This window comes from Mesoplodon mirus (assembly GCF_964341445.2).
Source record: "Mesoplodon mirus genome assembly, chromosome: 18".
Classification (NCBI taxonomy): domain Eukaryota; kingdom Metazoa; phylum Chordata; class Mammalia; order Artiodactyla; family Ziphiidae; genus Mesoplodon; species Mesoplodon mirus.
In genome coordinates, this window is record NC_138994.1 from 18397731 (window position 1) to 18421849 (window position 24119).

The following is a 24119-nucleotide window of genomic DNA, read 5'->3' on the forward strand; positions in this document are numbered from 1 at the left end:
GGATGCTTATGCTGAGGGTGTCCCTCCTGTGGGGTCATTCTTACTTTTCCTCCTTTGATACCTCCTCATGGGGTTGTTGGGAGGGGCTATAAACTCTTGGTCTGAGTTAACACAGGCCAAGGGCTTAGAAGAGTGACTGGACCATATGAACACTATTCAGTGTTTGCTCTTAGGATCATTATTATTGTCACTTTTTTTACCTGGAGGATTCACTCCTTGCCTGTCACTACCCCTCTTCTGGTGGGGCTCCTGACGGGGGTGCTGGGGAGACTGTCCAGGGACTTTACCTTCCTGGTGGGGGGTCACGGGGGCAGGTCAGGCCTGCAGTCAAGGCCTGAGACACAGGCCTAAGAGAACTGTGGAGAAGCTCCAGGCACATTTGCTCACTGCTGGCTGCCTGGGCTCCCACTGTAACACAGAACTCGGTCCACTGTATGGGATCCATCTGGCTCCCAGCAGACTAAAAGCTCCTTGAGGGCAGGGACTCCAGCTGGCACATAGCAGGTGCCTGATGAAGGAACAAATGGATGCTCTAAAACCAGTGGCAGAATCATATTCCTTGGCCCTCCTTCTTTATCCATCTCCACCCCAGGACAGATCCAGTTGCCCTACCTGAAAGGCTCCTAAAGACACTAAAAAATGAATCTGAAAAACAGTGGGTGAAAATGTGCCTTTCCTATTGACTGAAGTGGATTCCCAAAGTGGCTCCATCTTCTGTGATCGCCCAGGAGTTCTCTTCATTCAGTTATTCACTGTGTGCTAGGCCAGTGCTAGGTGCTGGGGAGGTAGAGAACAAGACAGATCCAGCCCCGGCTCTCATGAAGCTTGCATCTCAGTAGGAGAGGCAGACCTAAATCAAGCAAAAAGGCAAAAACATTTAAGATGGTGGTAAAAGTTTTAGGAAACACACTGAAGGATGAACTAACAACAGCTGGGGATGGGAAATCTCTCAGGGAAAGAGACTTTTAAGATAGGACCCTAAAGCATGAGAAGGGGACAGGCGCGTGAAGAGTGGGAGGAGGGATGTCTCAGTCAGAAGGAACAACTTGTACAGAGATCCCGGGAAGAAAGAGCTTAGAGGGTCTGAGGAAATAAAGGAAGACCAGTGTGGGTGGAACCTGGGGGCTCGGAGGAGGGGGAGCAGGGCTCAGATCATGCAGGGCCTTGGAGGTCACAGTGGGACCCAGAGAGAATTGACCCTAACAATGGGCTCCAAGGTGTTTTCAGTGGGGGAGCGTTGTGAGCTGCAGTTTACAATTCCTCAGGCTGTTCTGCAGAGAATAGATTAGGGGAGGCAGGAGTGGTGGTTGTGGTAGACAGGAGATGGTGGGGGCCCTGGCAAAGGTGAGGGCAGCAGAGATGAGGGAGGTAGAACTTATGATGTATACGTCTGGGGGATGACATCACCGGGTCTTGGTGATGGACTGGAGGAGGGGTTGACAAGAGGGGAAGCATCAGGCTGACACGGGATTTCTCGTTTGAGAAACTGGGAGATGCCATTTACTGAAATGAGAAGACTTAAAGACAAACGTTAGGAGAGAGATGGATTGGGCTTGGGAGGAGGAAGTGTGGAGGATAAAATTGCCCACAATGTGGCAGTTTCAAACATGGCGCTGACTTCTTTGACACGTCTTCCATGGGGAGGTGGGTCCCCTCCCCTTGAATCTGGAGGGCTTCTGATTGCTTTACCAATAGAGTATGGTAGAAGTGACTATATGTATTATTCCCAGGCTGGGTACCAAATGGCCATGCAGCTTCCTCCTCTTTCTCGAGGGACACCCTTGAAAATTATTTATTTATTTATTTATTGGCTGTGCCACACAATGTATGGGATCTCAGTTCCCCGACCAGGGATCAAACCCATGCCCCTGCAGTGGAAGCACAGAGTCCTAACCACTGGACACCAGGGAATTCCCTAAATCACCCCTTGATTAAACTCAATTTGGCTAATCTGTCCACTTGTCCATGGGTGACCAATAATATCTTGGTGCCACCTGGAGTTTCTGGTTGCAAACCACAGGAATGGCTTGGAACAATGGGCAAGACCAAAGCGTTCACAATTAATCCCTTGGAGTGGCCGGTTATCACCTGCTCTTGGTGTTTGTACTTTTTTTTTTTTTTTTTTTTTTTGCGGTACACGGGCCTCTCACTGTTGTGGCCTCTCCCGTTGCGGAGCACAGGCTCTGGACGCGCAGGCTCAGCAGCCATGGCTCACGGGCCCAGCCGGTCCGCGGCATGTGGGATCTTCCCGGACCGGGGCACGAACCCGTGTTCCCTGCATCGGCAGGCAGACTCTCAACCACTGCGCCACCAGGGAAGCCCGGTGTTTGTATTTTTTATTGAAGTGTAATTTACATACAGTAAAATTCATCCCTTTTAGGTGTATAGTTATATGAATTTGACAAACGTATACAGTCATGGAACCAGCACCACAATCAAACTATAGAATGTTTTCATCACTCCAAAAAGTCTCCTCATACCCTTTCAACGGTCAGTCCCCTCAGCCTGCTCCAGCCCACGGCAACCACTGATCTGTTCTCTGTCCCTATATTTCGCCTTTTCCAGAATATCATATAAATGATATAACACAGTATGTTGCCTTCTGTGTCTGACACAGCGCTTTTTTTTTTTTTAATACATGGACTCCCGTATTTTTTTTTTTTACCTTTTAAAATTTATTTATTTTTGGCTGTGTTGGGTCTTCATTTCTGTGTGAGGGCTTTCTCTAGTTGTTGCAAGCGGGGGCCAGTCTTCATCGCGGTGCGCGGGCCTCTCACTATCGCGGCCTCTCTTGTTGCGGAGCACAGGCGGCAGACGCGCAGACTCAGTAGTTGTGGCTCACGGGCCTAGTTGCTCCATGGCATGTGGGATCTTCCCAGACCAGGGCTCGAACCCATGTCCCCTGCATTCAGGCAGATTCTCAACCACTGCTCCACCAGGGAAGCCCCAGACACAGCGCTTTTGAGATGCATCCACATTGTTGCTGCCTGTACCAGTAGTTTGTTTCTTTTTATTGCTGAGTACTAGTCCCATTGTATGGATGAACCACAATCTGTTGATTCACCAGATGATGGACATTTGGGTTGTTTCCAGGTTTTGGTGATTATGAATGAAATTGTTATATGCATTACACAGGCTTTTTGTGTGGATATACGTTTTCATTTCTCCTGGGGAGATACCAAAAGTGGGATTATTGGGTTGTATAGTAATTGTATATTTAACTTTATTTTTATTTTTATTTTTGGCCGTGCAGCATGCGGGATCTTAGTTCCCTGACCGGGGATCAAACCCATGTCCCCTGCATTTGAAAGGTGGAGTCTTAACCACTGGACTGCCTGGGAAGTCCCTATATTTAACTTTATAAGAAAATATAAATGCTCCCCAACCTCACCAGTATTTGTATCCTCAGGTTTTGTTTTGGTTTTTAACCTATTCTAATAGGTATGTAATAGTTATTGTACTGTGGTTTCAATTTGCATCTCCCTAATGAATAAGATTCAGAGTTTTTAATGTCACTCTGGCCTGGACTGGGGCTGGGTGATTTGTAGGGTGGACTTGATTTTTTTTTTTTAACACCAAATAAAGGTACTATTCATTTGTTATCTTGAAGTGATTAGAAAAGCCATGGAGTCTGTCCAAGATTTCATCCAGGGCAGGGAAAACCCACCTCTGGAGCAAGGACAGAGCTATCCTGTCCAGTCTGCTCATTCAGTGACATGGTGACATCCCTGTCTCCCTCCTCCCTACCTCCACACCTGTCCTACCCTGCCTTTGTGCCTAGACGGTGCACCCTTCATTTTTTACTCGTGGAGTTCCAGTTTAAGCTAGATGTCACCTCCTTTTGAAGAAGCTAGGATTTCTAGAAGCTTCCAGACACACCATGCAAGGCGATATTATTGAAAAAATGCAGCCTCTTTTGGGGCCAGAGTTGAATTTGCCTTTTTGGCTTTGTTCCTTACCAGTTATGTGACTTTGGACAACTTAACTGCTTTGAGCCTCAGTTTCCCCTAGTGTAAAATGGGTATAAACCTATCTCAGAGGCAGGTTTTTGTTGTGTAAGAAATGTTGTTGTCACTATTATTATTATTATTTTGCCTCTATCAAAGCCTCACTGGGCTGAACCATGGCTAATTCGTTCCTTGTTTCTCTCCCTAGCTAATTGCTCTTAAAGGGCAGACCCTGTTACTTAAGCCCCCTCTGCCCCCGCCCCTGACACAGTGTTGGTAAATACTAGTCCCTCAACCTATTTGTTGAAATGGATGAACCTAAAAGGGTTCTCCAGGAAGGCAGGTGGCCAGAAAGGAGTTGTGGGACTCGGAGGGACCTCTCGCTCTCATTAGACCGCGGCGCTGCTTTCCTGGAGCAGGGGCACTGACTCAGGGCTTCTCTTCCACAGAACGTAAGGCTGAGGGCTTGTGACTGCAATAACAGCGGGGCCGTCTGGACATGTGGGTCTGACAGGTCAGAAAAAGGGGAACTAAAAGAGAGGATGCTCAGAATGCGAGTACAGGGACTGACAAGGAAGAAGCTGGAGAGGGCTGGCTTTGAAAGTGTGGGCCCAGTGATGGCGTGGGGACCATTGGTGAGGATGGGGGCAGGGGACGGGAGGCTGGGAGGGTTGCGGGCCCTGGGGGCTGGGTGGAAATGGGAGAGACCGAGGGAGGATAACGCTGCCACGCAGAAGAAAGGGCGCAGAGGCAACCGGTCCGGCTGGGAAGGACCCGGGGAGTGGGGCAGCAGTGGATCGGAGGAGCAGACCCCGGGAGCCAGGAATGGGCGGTGCGAGGAGCGGCAGGTGCGGGGGGCGGAGCCCGGAGAGGAGGAGCCAGGAGGGGGCGGGGTCGACGCCGGGCGAGCGGGCGGGGTGCGCCGGTCCGCTCCTGCGAGAGCAGCTGGGCCCGCGGAGCTGGAGCTGGATACCGAGCCGGGTCCCGGGCGGGAGTCGGGGCCAGGGCCGGGCCGGAGGGGGCTCCAGCGATATGGGGTCGGCCGACTCGAAGCTGAACTTCCGCAAGGCGGTGATCCAGCTCACCACCAAGACGCAGGTGCGCCCGGGGCCCCGGCCTCCCCACCCACCTGCCGGGCTGGGGGCTGGGCAGGGCTGGGGGGCTGCAAGAACTTGGCTTGCCGGGAGATAGGGGGACCAGATGGCCAGGAGGGTGACGCTGAGGCCAGCGCCGGAGCGAGACCCCTTGGCCTGTATCCCAGGGCTCCAGCCCCTAGCCCCCACCCCCGGCCTTCTCTCCCGGGAACATCCCTTTTCCCTCAGCTGCTGCTGCCACCTTAGGCTGACGTGTGCCTACTCTCCAAGCCGGCGTCGCCGCTGTCCGCCCCTCTGTCCAACCCCCCCCCAAGCCCCTCCAGCCTCGCATCTCCAGCTTCCTCCCCCGCCCCAAAACACCTCCCTGCCCCTCGGTGCCCGCGGGTCCCGGAGGCACAGACCCGGCTGACTCAATGCAAACAAAGCCGGCCGGCGCCCTCCCGGATCCGCGAAACAGCTGGTGCGCGGCAGCGGCAGCGGCCTCGCTGGGCCCAGGTCGATGCCCACGGCCAGGGAAGGCCCAGGTCTTGCTGGGAACACGCAGAGTGACGGGCAGCGCTGCAGCCTGGCAAGGGGACCTGCTCCCAGATCTATGGAATCCAGGTTCCCAGCTGGGGACCACTGCTCCAGGGGGCTCCCCCTTTGAGGCCCAGCGCTGAGGTTGGCTGTGTTTGCAGGTACCCTCTGTTCTCTGGGTCAGGGCTAAGAACCGTCCAGGCTGCCCTTGATACCTGAGGGTATCTTTCACCCTAGGCCATGCTGACACACTCCCCTAAGTCCACAAGTGGCACAGAGGCCACCTCCTTGCCCCCAGCACGAGGACCTGGCCCCAGCAAGGCTTCTTCCCTGCCCACCCCTCTCTCCTCACTCTTTGAGCCAGGCTGCTCTGGCCACAGAGATGCCCAGCTCTCACTCCTCAGATCCCCCACTTTCAAGGGAGTCAGGACCTGCTGTTATCTGGGACTTTCCTCCTACCCCCGCCCCCAGGGCTCTCTCTGGCTCTAGGCAATTAGAGTGGGTTCAGGGGAGCCATTTCCTGGTGGCTCACAGCTCCAGAGGCCAGACCTCTGGTCCCACACTCTCTCGATCCCACAAGAGAAAGGTCAGGAGCCCAGCAAACACCCGGGGGCTCTGGAGAGTCCAGCCCCAGCTGAGAGGCGTTTGATAGAAACCAGGCCTTGCTTCTCGCCACTTCCCCCATGGCTCCTGGTTATTTCTGGCGCTTGGCTTTCTTGGCATGGGGCTGCTAGATCTGAGGGTGGCAGGTGGGCCAGCCTCTCAGTGCGGGGCCATAGGGAGAGGAAGGGAGGCCTCCATGTTTACCTACCTAGGGGGGGAACACCTTGTTGGAGGAACGAGGTATGGGCTGTAGCCTCAGCAGCCAGGGTCCTTTGCCAGGCCAGCAGGGCCACGTCCCAAAGGATCTGCGTGGACAAGATCCCTACCTGCTCCGGTCCCCTCCCCAAAATACAGTGTGCCTCCATCTTTCCCTGGCTGTGGCCCTGTGACAGGGCTGACTGAGATGATGCTGTCTTGTTTCCCAGTTGGGGACAGTGAGTTGGCTTGGGACAGGACTGGAGCCAGAGACCAGCCTGGGTCTCCCTCTGGAGGGCCCTGGGCCCTGCAGGTGGGAGGGGGCCTGGGCTGCCTGGAGGGAGAGACCCTCAGGAATGAGGCCACTTGCCCTGTGTAGTGACCTGGCTCGGGCAGCTCAAGAGTCGGGACCAGATCCCAGATGGTGTTTCCAGACCTTGCCACTCTGTGTCCCCAAGGAGATTCAGGCCAGCTGTGTCCACAAGATGTCCTCCTGTCCCAGGCCTTCAGAGGCTGTGCTGTGAACACAGATTTTTGCTCTGGGCAGCAGACAAACCGACCCAGCACCTTTTCCCGTGGTCTGGGCCGGAGCTGCCACCGCTTGGCCTTCCCTGCCTTCCTGTGCTGCATCCTGTTTTCTTCCTGCCTCGGGCTAGGCCTGACCCTGGTCCTGAGGGCCAGCAGCTTTGGCTGTGTTTCCAGAGCCTTTCCTGGTGTGGGTGGGGCCCTGGCGGGGGCACATTCCTGGACCTGGGACCCTCTCCTAGATCCTGCCCATTTGGAGACTGTTTGCTGTAGGTCAGATGATACCGGGTGGGTCTATGTTTACATGTGTGCACATGTACGTGTGTGTGAATGCCGTTGTGACACAGTCCTCCGGTACAGGTCACCCTTAGCAGGCTAGAACACTGCTGGTCCTTCCCTTCTCCCCGCCACCAGAGAGGTTCAAAAGATTCAGCTGGTCCCCCAGGCTGGCGGGGGCTTTGGCCTGAGCAGGTCCTGGTAAAGCTATGCTAAGAATATCTGGTTTCCCACCAGGGTAGCTCAGTGCCCCTGGCAGCATGGGCCTGCCCACCTCCAGCAAAGAAACTGGCTTGGATTTTAGAAGCTTCCTTGCATTGGGTGGAGCCCAGCTGGGGTAACTGAGGCAGGGGCTAAGCCATGTCCCCCCTCCAACAAAAGTTCCAGTGACCCTGGCAGTACCTGTAGCATCAGGTTAGCCTGGTATGGTCAGGTAACGGTCACCAAACTGAAGTGTCTGAGCCACAGCTGGGACCAGGTGGGGAGGCCCAAGTTGGGGATGGGGGAGGTGAAAGTCTTCACTCCTGAAGTTCAAGGCCAGCTCCCAGAGCTGGGACTTTCCTCTGCTTCAGGTCTGGGCTGCCCTGGGGCCTCCCAAGTTCCCTCCTAAGGCTCTCTCCTCATTTTGAATTCAATCCCCAGGTGACACTTACGTGATGAACTAGGTCAGAGGTCAACTCCACTTGATGAGTGTCTGCCCCTTTAAGGGGGTAGTGGCTATGTGGGAGGTGGGGAAGGTGGCATTCCAGAGGTGTTCCCAGTCGGTGGGGGGCTCTGCACGTTTTCTGGGATGTTCCTTCCCCACTCCCACCCTGGCCACCCACCACACGGGGATGTGTTTCCCCTGGATCCCAGTGGGTGTCAGAGAGCTGTCTGGACTGAGGGCAAGTGGGCCAGCAAACCCCAGCCCCAGGGACCCTCCTTTGGTCTTTGTTCCTCTCCGCCGGCTAACTTGCTCTACCAGTTCTGGGACTGAGCACGTCCTGGTGCCAGGCCTGCCCTGAAGGCCATGGCCACAAGCTGCCCTGTACCTCAGAGAGGGGCATTGTTTGGGGGGTGGGCTAGGGTAAACCTGGACCCTGGGGAGGCTTGTGGCCAGGCCTGAGTTTGGGCAGCCCCACTGGCGCTCAGCTCTGCCCTGTGACGGGGCTGAAGGGATCTCTCTCTAGGACTAATTACAGCCTTTGGCTGAACGAATATTGGCTGAGAGTCTGCCATATGCCTCAAGTGCACGGTCAGGGAAGAAGGGCTGATGGACTAGTGGGGCCTCCAGGCAAGCGCACCCAGACCTGTTGGTGACTATGATGAGTGACTGAGGGGGGTTCCAAGGTGGGAGCGAGCCCGCTGGTCCAAGCTCTGGGAGACTTCTTGGAAGAAGTGGCTTCGGAGAACAGAATTATTTTTTAACAAGATTCATATTTTTTTCTGATGGTAAGACTGATGCATATTGCATGCGGGTTTGTGGTGGGATAGCAAGGCCCCATTATCAGCCCTTTCAGAGAAGGCAAAAGTTTAGGTTGATTGGAGCAACCCAGGAAGATTTCTTGCAGGAAGTGCTATTCAGGAGGGTAAGAGTGTCTTGGATGCCCCTCAAACAGATGAACATTCAAAAGGAAAAAATAGTAATACGTGTGCTTACAGAAAAATATAAAGAAAATAATAACCACCCCATGAGATAATTGCTGTTGACATTCTGTCATTTTCTTCTAGGCTTTTATTCCTGTATAATTTTTTTTTTTTTTTTTTTTTTTTTTTTTTCTTTTTGCGGTATGCGGGCCTCTCACTGCCGCGGCCTCTCCCGCCGCGGAGCACAGGCTCCGGACGCGCAGGCCCAGCGGCCATGGCTCACGGGCCCAGCCGCTCCGCGGCACATGGGATCCTCCCAGACCGGGGCACGAACCCGCATCCCCTGCATCGGCAGGCGGACTCTCAACCACTGCGCCACCAGGGAGGCCCTATTCCTGTATAATTTAACACAAAATTGTGATCATCCTATAGTTAGTTTTATATCTTGCCTTTTTCACATAACATTGTACTGTGAGCATTTTCCATTCACTCATATTCTTTGAAGACGTGATTCCGATGGCTGTGTAATATTCCACTGTATGCGGGTGCCTTAGCTTTTCAAGCATTTCCCCAATTGTTGGTTATTTAGGTTGATTCCAAGTTTTCACTGTTATCAACTCTTCAATAAGCATCCTCATACCTGCACTTCTCAGATCATTTCCTTAGGAAAGATTTCTAGAAGTGGAGTTCATGATTCAAACTGGTTGTCTATATGACCGACTATATGACTTAAAAGGCATACGTGTGTTGAAGGCATGTTGCCTTGATAGGACCGGTGGGGCTTTGGGATGTGTTAGAAGGGGCGGGCGTGCTGGGAAGAGGGGACAGTCTGAGCAAAGGCAAAGAGAAAATATGGCAGGGTTGTGTTGCTGGGATAGTAACTACAGGTGTGTGTGCACACACATACCTGTGCACACTTGTGTATGTACACGTGTCCGTGTATGTGTACGTGCACGTGTGTGGCTTGTATGTGTGTTTAGGTGTGATCTTGGCTGACTCTCTGGCCGAGGTCTGGACTCTGCAGGCAGTGGGGAGCCCTAAGATCTTCGTTGAGGGAACAGTGCCTTTGGAGGGGGGGCCCTGGCAAGAGTGGCCTGAACTGCAGCACAGGTGGTGGGTACCAGAGGAGCAGGTGTTGTCAGAGAGCTGTGGGATGACTCCTTTATTTTATTTTATTATTATTTTTTTGTGTGGTATGCGGGCCTCTCACTGTTGTGGCCTCTCCCCTTGCGGAGCACAGGCTCCGGACGCGCAGGCTCAGTGGCCGTGGCTCACGGGTCCAGCTGCTCCACGGCATGTGGAATCTTCCCGGACCGGGGCACGAACCCGTGTCCCCTGCATTGGCAGGCGGACTCTCAACCACTGTGCCACCAGGGAAGCCCGGGATGACTCCTTTAGATTTGGCATCTGTTGGGTATACCAGCAGAGGGTGGAGGCTGGGGCCGAGGGGGCAGCCTGGGTGAATGGAAATGAGCATGTGTCCCCTTGTCTTCTTCCTAGGGGGAGGGGCACAGTCTGGCTCTGGTCCCTGGGCGCTTGACTCAGGGGTGTGGCCTGGGGAGGCCCCCAGGTGGGGAGGGCCTGCCAGAGGGGGATGGTGAGTTACTGAGGGTCACACAGTCCCTCAGGGACGGGGCTGGGCTTTGGCCACTGGATTCAGTGTCCGGCTGGCCCCTGACCATCTGTGTCAAGTGTCCCCAGCCTGCCCATGCCAGCCGGGGCTCATGGTGGCTGAAGGATGTCTCCCATGTGGGAAGGCTCCTGGCACCAGCAGGGATGGAGTAGGGGCCTTTCCTTTCGGGGGCTCCCTTGGCTACAGGGTGGGCAAACTGTGGACCTGCTGGCAAGAAACCGTGCAGCTCTGGACACTGCATCTCCCCACAGCCCGTGGAAGCCACTGATGACGCCTTTTGGGACCAGTTCTGGGCGGACACGGCCACCTCGGTGCAGGATGTCTTTGCACTGGTGCCGGCAGCGGAGATCCGGGCGGTGCGAGAGGAGTCGCCCTCCAACCTGGCCACTCTGTGCTACAAGGTGAAGGGTGCCCGGGCCCTCACTGCCACTCCCACCTGAGCTATTTCCCACCCTCCCAGGGAGGCTGGAGCTGGCCCAGCCCTGTGGTCCAAGAGGGCAGGCACCCAGGAAATCCTCCACCCAGATTGGAGTGGTCCCAAGTCTTCACCCACTTCTCCCCCTGGCTGGGCTCTGGGGGAAGTGATGGTGGCAGTGCCACCTGTGAGGGCTGCCTGTGGGTGACACTTTCCATAGGTCAGCTCATGTAGCTCACCTGTGCGGTTGGTACTGTCAATGTCGCCATTTTACAGATGAGGAAACTGAGGGCCAGATGGCTGGTCACTTAGCAAGGTCTCAGCCAGTGAGTGGTGGGCTGGGTATCGCTCCCAGGATGCTCTAGGCTGCTCCCCGGCCCACGTCCCATCCTCCTGGGCTGGCTGACCCTGTCTAGAGAGGCGGTCCGGTAGGGTGGCCCCACTGTCTCTCCCCCTCTGAAGCCTGGGGTGCCCAGCCTGACCCCAAGTGCCAGGGCCCCACTCCCCACCCTGCCAGCATGCCTCTCTGCCCATCCTCGCAGGCTGTGGAGAAGCTGGTGCAGGGAGCCGAGAGCGGCTGCCATTCGGAGAAGGAGAAGCAGATTGTCCTGAACTGCAGCCGGCTGCTCACCCGCGTGCTGCCCTACATCTTTGAGGACCCTGACTGGAGGGGCTTCTTCTGGTCCACAGTGCCCGGGGCCGGGCGAGGAGCGGTCTGTGGACCTGGCCAGGGCTGGGCGGGAGGTGGAGTTGTGGTGACAGGGAAGGAACCCCTTTAGGGCCGGCCACATTTCTCCAGACCTCTTCTGGGGTTTGGGAAGGGCAGATGTAGGGGCAGTGTGGGTGCTGCTGAGGAGGGGGGCCAGCTCTTCCTCCTTGAGCCCCCGCTTTCTCTCCCATGGGGGTCTCTGCCTCTACAGCTGGGCAGAGATGGGGGCAGGGCAACTGGGCCCTCCCCCCCCCGCTGCCCCACCCCCTCCCTGGCTTTCTGTCCAAGCAACCGGCAGGGGGGTGGGGAGGTGGGCAGTGATTCCCAGCAGGGCTGAGGCTCTAGAGTTTAGGGGACTCACCTGTCCCCTCCCAGTCAGTGGGGAGGTCTCCTCACTGGTCCCAGCCCCGCTCCCCACTCTGTCCCGCTTCTGCCTTGGGACGTTTGGGGTGATTAGGGGTCTACTTCCTGTTCCTTCTCCCACCTCTTCCTCCATCCCTCTGCCCACGAGTGTCTTCCTGGGCCCAGACCCCCTCCTCCTCCCATCCCCCCTCCAAGTCCTGGGGCCACCTCTCCTTAGCCAGCTACGACTGAGGGGGCCTATAGGTGCTGTGTCCCAAGCAGGGGGAGGACGATGACGAGAACGCCCGGCCCCTGGCCGAGTCCCTGCTCCTGGCCATCGCTGACCTGCTCTTCTGCCCAGATTTCACCGTCCAGAGCCACCGGAGGAGCACTGTGGTGAGAGCCCCCCAATCCCCGCCCCCCGGACCGAGGAGGGCTCTGGTCCCAGGTTGGGGCTGGTTGAAATTCCCTTGGGCAGGGGCTGCTCCAGGAAGGCTGGGCTGCCTGGCACGCATGGTCCCGGGGAGGGGGTGGTGGCTGGCACGGCTGGAGGGGAGCCAGCTGGTGCCCGACCCTGCCCCATGCATCCAGGAGGTCGGGCACAAGCACCCATTGTCTTCGCCTGGGCCGTGGGTGGAGGAGTGGGGCTTACACACAGGAGCCCTGGCCCTCTCACTGCCCGTGGACCCATGGACTGGACCTTGACTGTTCTCCGTCCCCCACTCCCACGCACCACCAGGGGCACCTGATTCCGTTCTGCTCCCTCCCTGTCTCTCTCTCCCTGTCTCAAACTGGATTGAGCAAGTACCAGACTGAAGGAAAAGGAGCTTTCAAGAGGTTGAGAACATTCATTTCTTCCCGTGTGCATTAGCACCTGGGGCATTTTGAGGGTCTGTCTTTAGGAGAATATGAGGGTCTTTGTCCCCAGGGATAGCGGGGGGCTTGGGTTGGCCTGATCTCTCCCTGACCCTGTCCCCAGGACTCGGCGGAGGACATCCACTCTCTGGACAGCTGTGAATACATCTGGGAGGCTGGTGTGGGCTTTGCTCACTCCCCCCAGCCCAACTACAACCACGACATGAATCGGTGAGCTTGTTCAGGATGTAGCTGGACCCCAGGCCTGGCCCCCTGCACAGTTCAGAGAGGGAACCACGCGTGGGGTCTTCCAAGGAGACCCTGCCCACTCGTGACCCAACTTCAGCCTCACAGGGATAAAATGGAGTCATTTCTTTTCATGGGCCTGAGCTGGGGCTGGGCAGGGTGGGTGCGCCCTCCTACAGGAGAACTGCGATCTCCAGGTACTGAGCCCTCTCCTCTGTTCTCCCTGCCCAAGGATGGAGCTGCTGAAACTGCTGCTGACGTGCTTCTCTGAGGCCATGTACCTGCCCCCAGCTCCAGACAGCAGCATCATCAATCCATGGGTGCAGTTTTTTTGTTCCACAGAGAACAGGTGAGGGGCCCCTGGCCTTTCTTTCCATTTCTCCTCCTCTTGGTTCCAGGCAGCCCAGCGCTGAGGCCGTTTGCCAGCCCTGTGAGTCTTATTTGAGGGGATGTGCTGCCCCCTCGTGGTGATGACCTATAAGAACAGTCACACCTTATGCCAGCTCTGTCCACGTCCCATTGGGGGGCCCTGGATGACCCATGCCTGGGTCCTCCATCTAGAGCCCTGCCATCCAGTAGAAATATAATGTGAACCACACACGCAACTTAAACATTTCTAGTAGCGACCTTTAAAAATAAAAAAGAAATAGGTGAAATTAATTTTAATAATGTATTTCATTTAACCTAATATGTCTGAAATATTAGCATTGAGCATGTAATCACTATACAAAATTATTGAAATGTTTTACATTCCCTTTTCATAGTAAGTTTTCAAAATCAAGTGTTTAGTTTACATTCACAGCACCTCTCACTTCAGACCAGCCACATTTTAAGCTCTCCATAGCTACATGTAGCTTGTATTGGGCAGTGCAGTTAATTTTATTTTATTTTTACTGGCCGCACTGCGGGGCTTGCGGGATCTTAGTTTCCCAACCAGGGATTGAATCTGGGCCCTCGGCAGTGAAAACACCGAGTCCTAACCACTGGGCCGCCAGGGAATTCCCTGGGCAGTGCAGTTTATTCAGTGGGTGGAGAGGGAGCGTGATAAATACCCTGAAGGGTGGGGAAGCCCCACCCACATGGGGGCACTTATGGGCAGTGGGGGGCATAGGAGCACATGGAGGTGTCCCATGGCTGGATTGAGTATTTAGAGCAGGTACACATGCTCCAGCTGTGCAGCTCCAGCTGTGCCCAGGGCTGTGCTGGCTGCACAGGGGTTAGTGCCCCTCAGTGTCATGGTTCACCCTCTTCTAGACTCTGATTCCCACATGGCAGGCCTCATCCTTCAGGTTTTTCTGGCTGCCTGCTTCTTTCCCCCACCCCAGCCCCCAACTCCCAGAAGGAGCGAGAACCCAGGTGACTCCCTCCACCAGGCACAGTCAAAAGCTGGCCAGAGTTTTCTTTCTTACCAGCATTATGGGGCAAATGGCCACCTTTGCCACTTGATTAACCCCCTTGGGTCTCAGTTTCCTCATCTGTAAGATGAGGAGCTTGACCTCTGGTGTCTTACAAATCTCTGAATGGAGTCATTCTGTGGCCTGGGATCTGGGGGATGGGGCACATGCTTTGCCTCCCAAGGGGAAGCCCGCCTTCCCTGTGGGCCCTCCCACCCTTCTCTGAAGCCCCAAGGAAGGGTATCTGCCCCTCAGAAACGTCAGGGGCATGTCCTTTATACATTTGCCCAACCCTGTAGATCATACAGCATCAAGAGTGAACCCTGGGGACTTCCCTGGCGGTCCAGTGGTTAGGACTCAGTACTTTCACTGCTGAGGGCCCAGGTTTGATCCCTGATCGGGGAACTAAGATCCCACAAGCTGTGGTGTGGCCAAAAAAACAGAGTGAATCCTGATGTAAGCTGTGGACTTTGGGTGAAAATGATATGTCGACGTAGGGTCTACAGCTGTAACAAGTGTACCACCCTGGTGGGGGATGTCGATAGTGGGGAAGACTGTGCACGTGTTGGGGCAGAGGGTACACGGGAAATCTCTGTGCCTTCCTCTCAATTTTGCTGTGAACCTAAAACTGCTCTAAAAAGTATTTAAAAAAATAATTAAAGGGCTTCCCTGGTGGCGCAGTGGTTAAGAATCTGCCTGCCAATGCAAAGGACACGGGTTCGAGCCCTGGGCCGGGAAGATCCCACGTGCCACAGAGCAACTAGGCCCACGAGCCACAACTCTTGAGCCTGCTCTCTAGAGCCCGTGAGCCACAACTACTGAAGCCTGCACGCCTAGAGCCCGTGCTCCGCAAGAAGAGAAGCCACGACAATGAGGAGCCTGCACACTGCAATGAAGAGTAGCCCCCGCTCACTGCAACTAGAGAAAGCCCACACGCAGCAACGAAGAACCAACACAGCCATAAATAAATAAATAATAAATACATTTTAAAATTAATTAAAAAAAAACAATAGGCTTCAATCCCTGGAGGTGAAAATCTATGGGGTGTGGGCACGCTATCCTACAAAGAGCCCCTCAGGACTGGCCATCCCACTCTTGATAATAAATTCCTTCTGGCCTTGGCCCAGCCTGGCTTGGGTTGCAGATGCAGGCAAGGATGAGGAGGGGTCCCTCCTCTGTGGGAAGGGATGAACTCCTGGTTCTGCTCCCTGGCCCGAAGATGGGGGCCTGGCACTGAAACCCTTGTGGAATGAGGGGGCTGGCCTGGCTGACCCTTCCGCCTGGCCAGGGCTGGGGGCGGAGGGAGGGCTGGGCTGGTGGGTGGTGTCTCTGAAGCTCCGCCCCTCCTCTCCTGCTGCAGACACGCCCTGCCCCTCTTCACTTCCCTCCTCAACACCGTGTGTGCCTATGACCCTGTGGGCTACGGGATCCCCTACAACCACCTGCTCTTCTCTGACTACCGGGAACCCCTGGTGGAGGAAGCTGCTCAAGTGCTCATTGTCACCTTGGACCATGACGGCGCCACCCCCACCGTGGACGGTACCACCACAGGCACAGCCATGGATGATGCTGATGTAAGGACGGGAGAGGGAGGGCAGCCAGCCCTGCCAGGCTGTGGGCGGGTGGCACCCCCTCTAGCGGAGCTGGGCAAAGGATATCCAGTGGGTACCTCGTGGGGGTATCTGGGGTCAGAGGGGGTACTGCTGCACTGCCTAGGCCTGGGGTAGGGGCAGGGGGTGACGGCACCTGCTCACCCCAGGCTCTGCCCTCCGCAGCCTCCAGGGCCTGAGAACCTGTTTGTGAACTACCTGTCCCGCATCCATCGCGAGGAGGTGAGTCCAACGATGCTCTTGCTCTTGTGGGTTCTTGATGCCCACCCTCCACAAAGGTTGTGGCCTTGCAGGGTGTGAGGGGATGCAGATGAGATGGGGGTAGGGAGAGTCCTGACCCCTACATGAAGGAACCACGGTCCCCGTGGACTCAGGCCACCACAGGTGAAGTCATGATGGCAGGACCGCGAGGGTCTTGAGACTCAGAAAAGGGCCGATGGCCTCAACTGGGTGAGGGTAGCCGGGAAGACTTCCAGGAGGAGGTGGCTCTGATGTCAGGTTTGGTGGGGGAATGACAGTGGACGGAAAGGCCAGTCACACCTGAGTTCCTGTGTCTTGTGACCTTGGGGGAGGTTCTTGTGCTCCCAGAGCTCTAACCTCTGCAGCTATGACATGGGAACAGTAACTGTGCCCTTGCCTTGTAGTGAGGATTAGTTGAGAGCACAGTCCAGCAGGCAGCAGGTGCTCAGTGAATGACAGCTCTCTGAGGATAGAAGGCTCCTCCCGTGTCACAGGGCGATGGGGAGGGGTGGAAGGATGTCACCTGTCAACAAGGAGTCCAGGTGGGCATGTGAGGAGGTCACTAGGAGCAGATGGGGAGCCTGTGGTCTGGCGGAGGGGCAGGGTGCTCTCTAGACCTGCCCTGGACACAGCTTCTGAGGGGCTGCCCCCGGGACAGCTGTTGATGCCACTGGCATCTGGGCCCCTCCGGCTCTAGAGGTGGGCTCAGGCCCTGGGGGGCTCGGAGGCATTTGTGGGAGGCCTGGCCAGGAAGCCTGGATTGTTGGGAGCTGGACTGGACAGGCCCCTGCCCTTCCCCCACCCAGGACTTCCAGTTCATCCTCAAGGGCATAGCTCGGCTGCTCTCCAACCCCCTGCTCCAGACCTACCTGCCCAACTCCACCAAGAAGATCCAGTTCCACCAGGAGTTGCTGGTCCTCTTCTGGAAGCTCTGCGACTTCAACAAGGTGGGCCGGCCTCGGGGGCCCAGGCTGGCAGGCAGTGGTCTGCCTCAGAGATGGGGACAGCATCTGGGGAGACTCCCAGCAGAGGGAGGGGGTGGGGCAGAGCCCCTCCCCCTGACTCTGCCCATGTGTCCCCGCCTCCCCCCAGAAATTCCTCTTCTTTGTGCTGAAAAGCAGTGACGTGCTGGATATCCTGGTGCCCATCCTCTACTTCCTCAACGATGCCCGAGCAGATCAGTGTAAGGCTGGGGTGGGCTGAGGATCCCTGGGGGGTTCCTCACGGAGTGGCAGTTTCGGTCAGTCTGTCCTGCCTCCCAGCAGCTCAGGCCTGGTGCCCCGACCTCCCGGGAAGGGCTTCTCCCTTTACCCCCAAGATGGGTCCCTGCCCTGGGCTCCCTTTCTCCCCCCCACCCCACCCAGCGTGGTGATCCCTCCCATGCCACGTGCCGCAGCTCGGGTGGGCCTGATGCACATCGGCGTCTTCATCCTGCTGCTTCTGAGCGGCGAACGGAACTTCGGGGTGCGGCTGAACAAGCCCTACTCAGTGCGCGTGCCCATGGACATCCCGGTCTTCACCGGCACCCACGCCGACCTGCTCATTGTGGTGAGGGAGCTCCCGCCAGGACCTGGGTGTGTGGTGTAACGTCCCCTCGGCTGAGTCTGGAGGCGGCAGAGACCCCATGGCTGCTCCTCTGCCTCCCCGCACAGGTTTTCCACAAGATCATCACCAGCGGGCACCAGCGGCTGCAGCCCCTCTTCGATTGTCTGCTCACCATCGTCGTCAACGGTAGGGGGGCCCAGAGCCCGCCTTCCCCATGCTCACCACCAGGGGGCGTCAGGCCACAGGCTGACCGGCCGCTGGCTCCCTGGTTCAAACCAGCTGGGTACAATAGAAATATCAGGGCAGCCAAGTATGTACTGGTCAGTTTTCTAGTAGCCATATTAAAAAGGAAGAAGGAAAGAAAGAGAGAGGTGACAATAATTTTATTATATATTTAATTTAATCTGTTGTATCCAAAATACCATCATCTCAATATGTAACCAGAATACAAAATTATTGAGATGTTCTGCATTCGTTTTTGAATCCAGTTTTCCAAATCTTGTGTGTGTTCCATGCGTGCAGCACACATCCATTAGGACTACGTTTCTAGCACTTAATGGCCACATGTGGCTTGCGGCTGAGGTATTGGACTGCGCAGGTTTGGATGAAGGCCCCGCCCACAAGCAAGGGCTGTAGATGGCTGCCTCCGAGCTGGGAGGGGGCTGACAGGGGCGCTGGACCCAGCAAGGTCGGGGCCCAGGGCTGGGGCGGCATGACTTCCGCGCAGCTGCTTTTTGGAGAGGAAGGTCCTGAATGGGAGGGGCTGACTTCTCCGTGGTCCGGTTTGGACTCCAGGGTGGGTGGGATGTTGTAGGGCCTTGGTGACCTCTAGCTGCATTGTTGGACTGTGAGTTCTGGGGCCAGAATCTCACCTTCCATCACTGGCTCCACCCCACAAATCTTCACTGAGAATGCATTTGTGAACAAGATAGCCACCAACCCTGCCCCATCCTGAGGGAGAAAGACACGGGGCAAGGAAGCACACAGATCAATCTGTGACTTCAAGCCGTGTGCAGCCTCGCATTTCCGACTCCCCCTTCACAGGCTGTGCAGAAAATCTCTATCTAATTGTATGTGGAATATCAGCTTGATATTCTATTAAAATTTTTTTAAATAATATTTTTAGTTTTTGGCTGCACTGTGCAGCTTGTGGGATCTTAGTTCCCTGACCAGGGATCGAATCTGGGCCCCCTGCAGTGGAAGCTCGGAGTCCTAACCACTGGATCGCCAAGGAATTCCCAGCTTGATGTTCTAGAAAGAGTTAAAGATCCTGTGTTTGTATCCCTGCCCAATCATTTTATAACTGGAGAACTTTGGACAAGTTTATGAACCTCTCTGAGCCTCAGTTTCCTCATCTGTAAAATGGGGATGGTCTCCTCTCTGTCCACCTCCCTCTCAGATGCGGGGAGGAGTGGGGGAGATGGAGTGTGTGAGTGGCTTTGTAAACGGCGTGGCTGTCCACAGGGGAGGGGCCAGGGTGGAGCCCTGGGCCTCTGCAGGAGGCATGGCCAGTGTGGCCTTAGCCTCTGGTGCTTGGTCTTCCTGACTTTTCGGGGGACTTCACAGGCAGGGGGCAGGGAGGGTGTGGGAGCAGGAGCATCGTGTCCCACCCAGGCCCAGGATGTGCTGGGGTGGTTGGTGGGGGCCCCAGGAGTGAGCCGACCCCTCCCCTGCAGTGTCCCCCTACCTCAAGAGCCTGTCCATGGTGGCCGCCAACAAGCTGCTGCACCTGCTGGAGGCCTTCTCCACCACCTGGTTCCTCTTCTCTGCCGCCCAGAACCACCACCTGGTCTTCTTCCTCCTGGAGGTCTTCAACAACATCATCCAGTACCAGTTTGATGGTGAGGCACTGGTCCAAGCCCCTGGCCTGGCCTCGGGGGCAGGAACCAGAGTGGGCAGTGGGCGAGGACACCTCCCCATCTGAGGAGGGCATAGCCCTCCACCCCTGTGTTTGTCCAGCGTGCAATTATTGAGCACCTACTGCATACCAAACCCTGTGCCAGGTGCAGGGGATTCACTGGGGAACAAAGCAGAGTGCTCCCTGCCCCGTGGAGCTCATAGCTGGGGAGGGAGCACAGAGGGGGACTTCAAACAGATGGTCACCCAGACAAACAGGTCACCTTAAATCTGTTGAGAAGGAAGTGCAGAGTGGCATGGTCCTGCTGGGTGTCACAGATGCTGGGCTGCCTGGTGTCAGTTAGGGCCTTGCCACTTAGCTCTGTGACTGTGTGCACATAACCTCTCTGAGCCTCAGTTTGTTCATCGGTAAGATGGTCATAACGATAATTCCCAGAGTCCCCATCTCAGAGGGTATTGAGAAGATTAAGTAAAATAATCCCAAAAAAGCACTTAGCACTTGCCTGGTGAACTAAATATCAGCAGTTATTATTATTTCCCAAATAAGTAATATTTGCACTGATCTATGAGGGCTGAATGGGGGTGGGGAGGGGTAGAAAAACATGGGGGGATCACAATATATGCAAAGGCCCTGGGGTGAGATGTGTTGAAGTGGAAGCAGAGCAGGGTGGTGAGAGGCAGGGACCAGAGCGGTGGATGGGGCATTGAAGGCCCAGAAAGCGTCTTTTATCTCCCCGGGAGCCAAGGGCGTTCCGCGTGGGCGACAGAGCACAGGCACGTGCCATATCCTCCTTCTTCCCGGTGACCTGACTTGGGGGACAGTCAAAATATTGAACAGCTGGCTTGGTGGGACACTGACACGCTGGGCCCGCCCCACTCTGCCCGCTGTTACTCCTTAGTGCTGGGTGGTGAGAGGGTCCGGAAGGTACCAGGGAGGGACAGGGGCGGAGCTCAGCCCAGAAGCTCTTTTCCCGAAAGGTAGCATCCCGGTGTAGCCTCAGACCACAGACGCTGCCCGAAGCCAACCCTGCCTGGCTCCCTCTCTTCTGTGCCCTGTGCTGTCGCCTTCCCCTGGGTAGACACCCTCCTGTCCTCCAAACTCCCCCTCCCAGGAAGACACCCGGGTGAAGGGGGTGGCAAGGGGGCCTCCCTGAGACAAGCTTCCTCCCCACAGGCAACTCCAACCTGGTCTATGCCATCATCCGAAAGCGCAGCGTCTTCCACCAGCTGGCCAACCTGCCCACTGACCCGCCCACCATCCACAAGGCGCTGCAGCGGCGCCGCCGGGCGCCCGAGGCCTTGTCCCGTACCAGCTCACAGGAGGGTGTCTCCATGGAGGGCTCCCACCCCGCTGCCCCCGCCGAGCCGGGCACCCTCAAGGCCAGCCTGGTGGCTACCCCAGGTCCAGTGCTGGCGAGGGGCAGGGTGTGTGTGCAGAGTGGCGGCAAGGGTGGGGGTGGAGGTATGGGGGGCCCGGGAGGGCCAGCTTGGTGGGGGGACCGGGCCTCAGGGCTGAGCGTGGGGGGATCAGGCACAGCATCTGTGAAGTGGGGGGAAGTTGGAGACGCTCGGGGCCGGCCCCAGGCAGAGGCTTTCTAGGAGGAGCACTGTGGCAGGAGTCCTCACGGCTCCTCACCCCACCCCCCAGGCATTGAGAAGCTGACGGAGAAGTCCCAGGTGTCAGAGGATGGCACCTTGCGATCCCTGGAGCCTGCACCCCAGCAGAACTCGGCAGAGGGCAGCCCAGCCTCGGAGGTATGTGCGCTAACTCCTGGCAGGGCTGGGGGGCGAGGCTGGGCTTTCCCTTTCTCCCTGGCCTCCGAGGTGTAGGCCAGACCGGAGCACTCTGCAGCAGAGGGGCAGGTACCCAGTGCCCAGGGCATCAGGCTTGGCACTGATGACTCTCTGGGGATGGGGGGCCTTTCACAGACCCCTCCCTTGTTTATTGGTCACGGGCTCAATCCCTTGGCCTTGAGCCTCCTCATCCATCAGCCTTATCTAGGCTGGGCTGGCCTTTACCCGGTCTGCTCAGTCAGCTTCTGGCACTAAACCTGTCACTGGGCTGGGCAGGGTCAGGCAGGGCCTGGGTCCCAGGGCAAAGGTGCTGGGCTGAGCTATCCCCTCCTTTGGGAGTGAGCCCCCTCCCTGAAACATGGGCCAATGGGGAGACCTCCTTGCCCTCCCCCCCACCCCCCGCACCCTCTCCCCACATCCCTCTCTCTTATTCCTTCCCCGGGACCAGGAGCCCAGCCAGGCATGGCGGGAGCAGCGGCGACTGTCCAGCGCATCAGCCAGTGGGCAGTGGAGCCCGACGTCGGAGTGGGTGAGGGTGGGACAGATGGTGCAAGGTGCCGGGGTGGGTCCGGGGCTCCTGGCCCTGGGAACAGCTCAGGAGAGGCTTGGATGGGAATGGGTCCAAATCCAAGGACTGGCCCGGGTCAGGTTAGGGGTCAGTCCTGTCTCCTGACCTTGGCCTCTCTGGCTTGGTTGCTTCCTCCGTCTACACTGTCCCAGAGTTTGTTCCCCAGCAGGGTTAAGCTTCAGTTGTCCACAGCCCTTTCTTAGTAAATCACCCTTTGCAGCTTCCTTCCCCGAATCCCTTGCCCTCTCCCTTATATGACTCCTGAGAGCACCGCTAATTGTATTTGCACGGGGCTAATAAATGTCCCACCTCATCACGCCGTCGTGAGGATCAAAGGGGGTACTTTCTGGCACATAGTACATGCTCAGTGAGAGGCCCCAGCTCTTCCCGTGAATAGTAGTCACTGTGTACGGGTACTGCGCTGTGCCAGGTCCTTGCTGTGATGAGCGGGGATGCCTTCTGCCTTGGGGAGTCCATGGTTTCAGGTCAGGGGTCAAGCCTATGCCACAGCCTCTGGGGGCTGTTTTGCCAGCCCAGGAACCCCAGTCCCTCCCCCAGGTCCTCTCCTGGAAGTCGAAGCTGCCGCTGCAAACCATCATGAGGCTGCTCCAGGTGCTGGTTCCCCAGGTGGAGAAGATCTGCATTGACAAGTGAGGCTGGGGACGGGGCTGGGCGGGCTGGGCTCTGAGGGGCCAGCCCAGGCTGCGCTGGGGGTGTGGCCGGGCATGGGCCTCAGGGGTCCAGGGTGAGCCCACTGCTCCCCTTGACCTTCAGAGTGGGCACATTGGAGACCCTCCTCTCCTGGCAGGGGCCTGACGGACGAGTCGGAGATCCTGCGGTTCCTGCAACATGGCACCCTGGTGGGGCTGCTGCCCGTGCCCCACCCCATCCTCATCCGCAAGTACCAGGCCAACTCGGGCACGGCCATGTGGTTCCGCACCTACATGTGGGGCGTCATCTATCTGAGGTGGGCCCCTTGGGGGTGGGGCAGTTACCGGCCTGGGTGGGTCTGGCATCCACCCGAGGGTCAGCTCAGTGGGGCTGTGCCCCGCTAGGGTAGTGGGGTTAATGTCAAGACAGTCGACCAGGGTGGTCTTGTCTGGCGGAGGGTGGGCACCCACTTCCCCAGGGGCAGGGGGCAGAGCCCATGAGGGTGGGAGGACGACAGGCTCGTTCCTCCCCAGTCTTTCTGCAAGGCCTCCCGGCACCTGGGTGACAGCCCACTCCCTCTGCAGGAACGTGGACCCACCTGTCTGGTACGACACAGACGTGAAGCTGTTTGAGATCCAGCGGGTGTGAAGATGGAAGCCTGCAAGGGGCAGGGACCAGGGGAAGGCGGGGACCCTGGTCCCCCGATGTTCCCCCTGACCCACCATTCTGAGCTTTAAATTACTACGGTCAGGGCTGGGGGCTTGAGTGGCTGAGTCCTGAGTGACAGACCCTGGAGGCCCCTTGTGGCTGGGATGGTGCGGACCGGCCCTGCCCCCTGCCTCCAGGCTGGACTGAGAGGAACTTTCTGTCTCCAGGGCTGCAGCCCTCCGCCAGGGGCCCACCTCACTCTGGCTCCCCTTTGGGACCCGTTTCTGTGCTGACCCTCAGTGCCCGCCTGGCTCCTGAGCTGCCCAGCCCTGGAGGCCACCAGGTCACTGTGCCCTAGTGGGCTGCCCAAGAGGGAGTCTTGGGTGGCCCCTTGAGGCACCTGGGCAGGGTGAGGGGAGCCTTTCCAAGCCTCCTAACCTGAGACCACCTGGTCCAGACCCGGCTCGCTGCCAGGACCCCGGGAAGAAGGAGGGTGACCAGGCTGCTTGTGGAGGAGGCTGGGGGCTGACAGACACCGAAAGCCAGACGAGGGGACCTTGTGCATTTTAGGGATTTGGGGTGGGGTGTTGAGGGTCTCCTGCTATATTCTTCTGGGTCAGTGAATATAGCCTGGCTGGCTCTTATACGGTAATGGGGGCGAGGGAATGGGGGCGGGGGAACAGCTGATCAGTCCTCCCTGCCCCTGCCCACCGCCTGATGACTTGCGGGGAGGGGGACCAGGATACCAACGCCCCATCCTCCTGATTCTGGCTTCTTGGTCTCCCTCACCCCACCTGTGTCAGTACAATCTTTGCTCTGTACAATCGGCCTCTTTACACAATAAAACCCCCTCTCCATGCCCGGTCTCTTTGTGCTTGGAGGGGAGGGGG

At 57.1% G+C, this 24119-nt stretch overlaps 1 protein-coding gene across 4 annotated transcripts; it reads left to right on the forward strand.

The window, feature by feature from the left end:
- The first annotated feature begins 4905 nt into the window (after positions 1-4905).
- HID1 (HID1 domain containing) lies at positions 4906-24074 on the forward strand. 4 transcript variants are annotated; one of them, XM_082605254.1, is made up of 19 exons: positions 4906-5045; positions 10607-10756; positions 11313-11483; positions 12104-12217; positions 12801-12907; positions 13155-13271; positions 15677-15890; positions 16092-16148; positions 16973-17113; positions 17259-17349; positions 17563-17714; positions 17819-17897; positions 19388-19552; positions 20743-20970; positions 21217-21323; positions 21811-21891; positions 22489-22580; positions 22739-22897; positions 23166-24074. In XM_082605254.1, the coding sequence occupies exons 1-19, from the start codon at positions 4980-4982 to the stop codon at positions 23227-23229; spliced, it is 2355 nt and encodes a 784-aa protein (XP_082461380.1). In that variant the 5' UTR covers positions 4906-4979; the 3' UTR covers positions 23230-24074. The 4 variants fall into 4 exon arrangements, 3 of the variants coding, with proteins under 3 accessions (XP_082461380.1, XP_082461381.1, XP_082461382.1); XM_082605255.1 differs by having other exon boundaries at positions 12104-12214; XM_082605256.1 differs by lacking the exon at positions 21811-21891.
- The last annotated feature ends 45 nt before the right edge of the window (positions 24075-24119 follow it).

Bases quoted from the DNA above. Each gene is read 5' to 3' on its own strand.
- HID1 (XM_082605254.1), top strand. From the start codon at position 4,980: ATGGGGTCGGCCGACTCGAAGCTGAACTTCCGCAAGGCGGTGATCCAG. The intron at 10,757-11,312 runs GTGAAGGGTGCC...CCATCCTCGCAG, and splicing joins TGGCCACTCTGTGCTACAAG to GCTGTGGAGAAGCTGGTGCA. The intron at 16,149-16,972 runs GTGAGTCCAACG...TCCCCCACCCAG, and splicing joins CCCGCATCCATCGCGAGGAG to GACTTCCAGTTCATCCTCAA.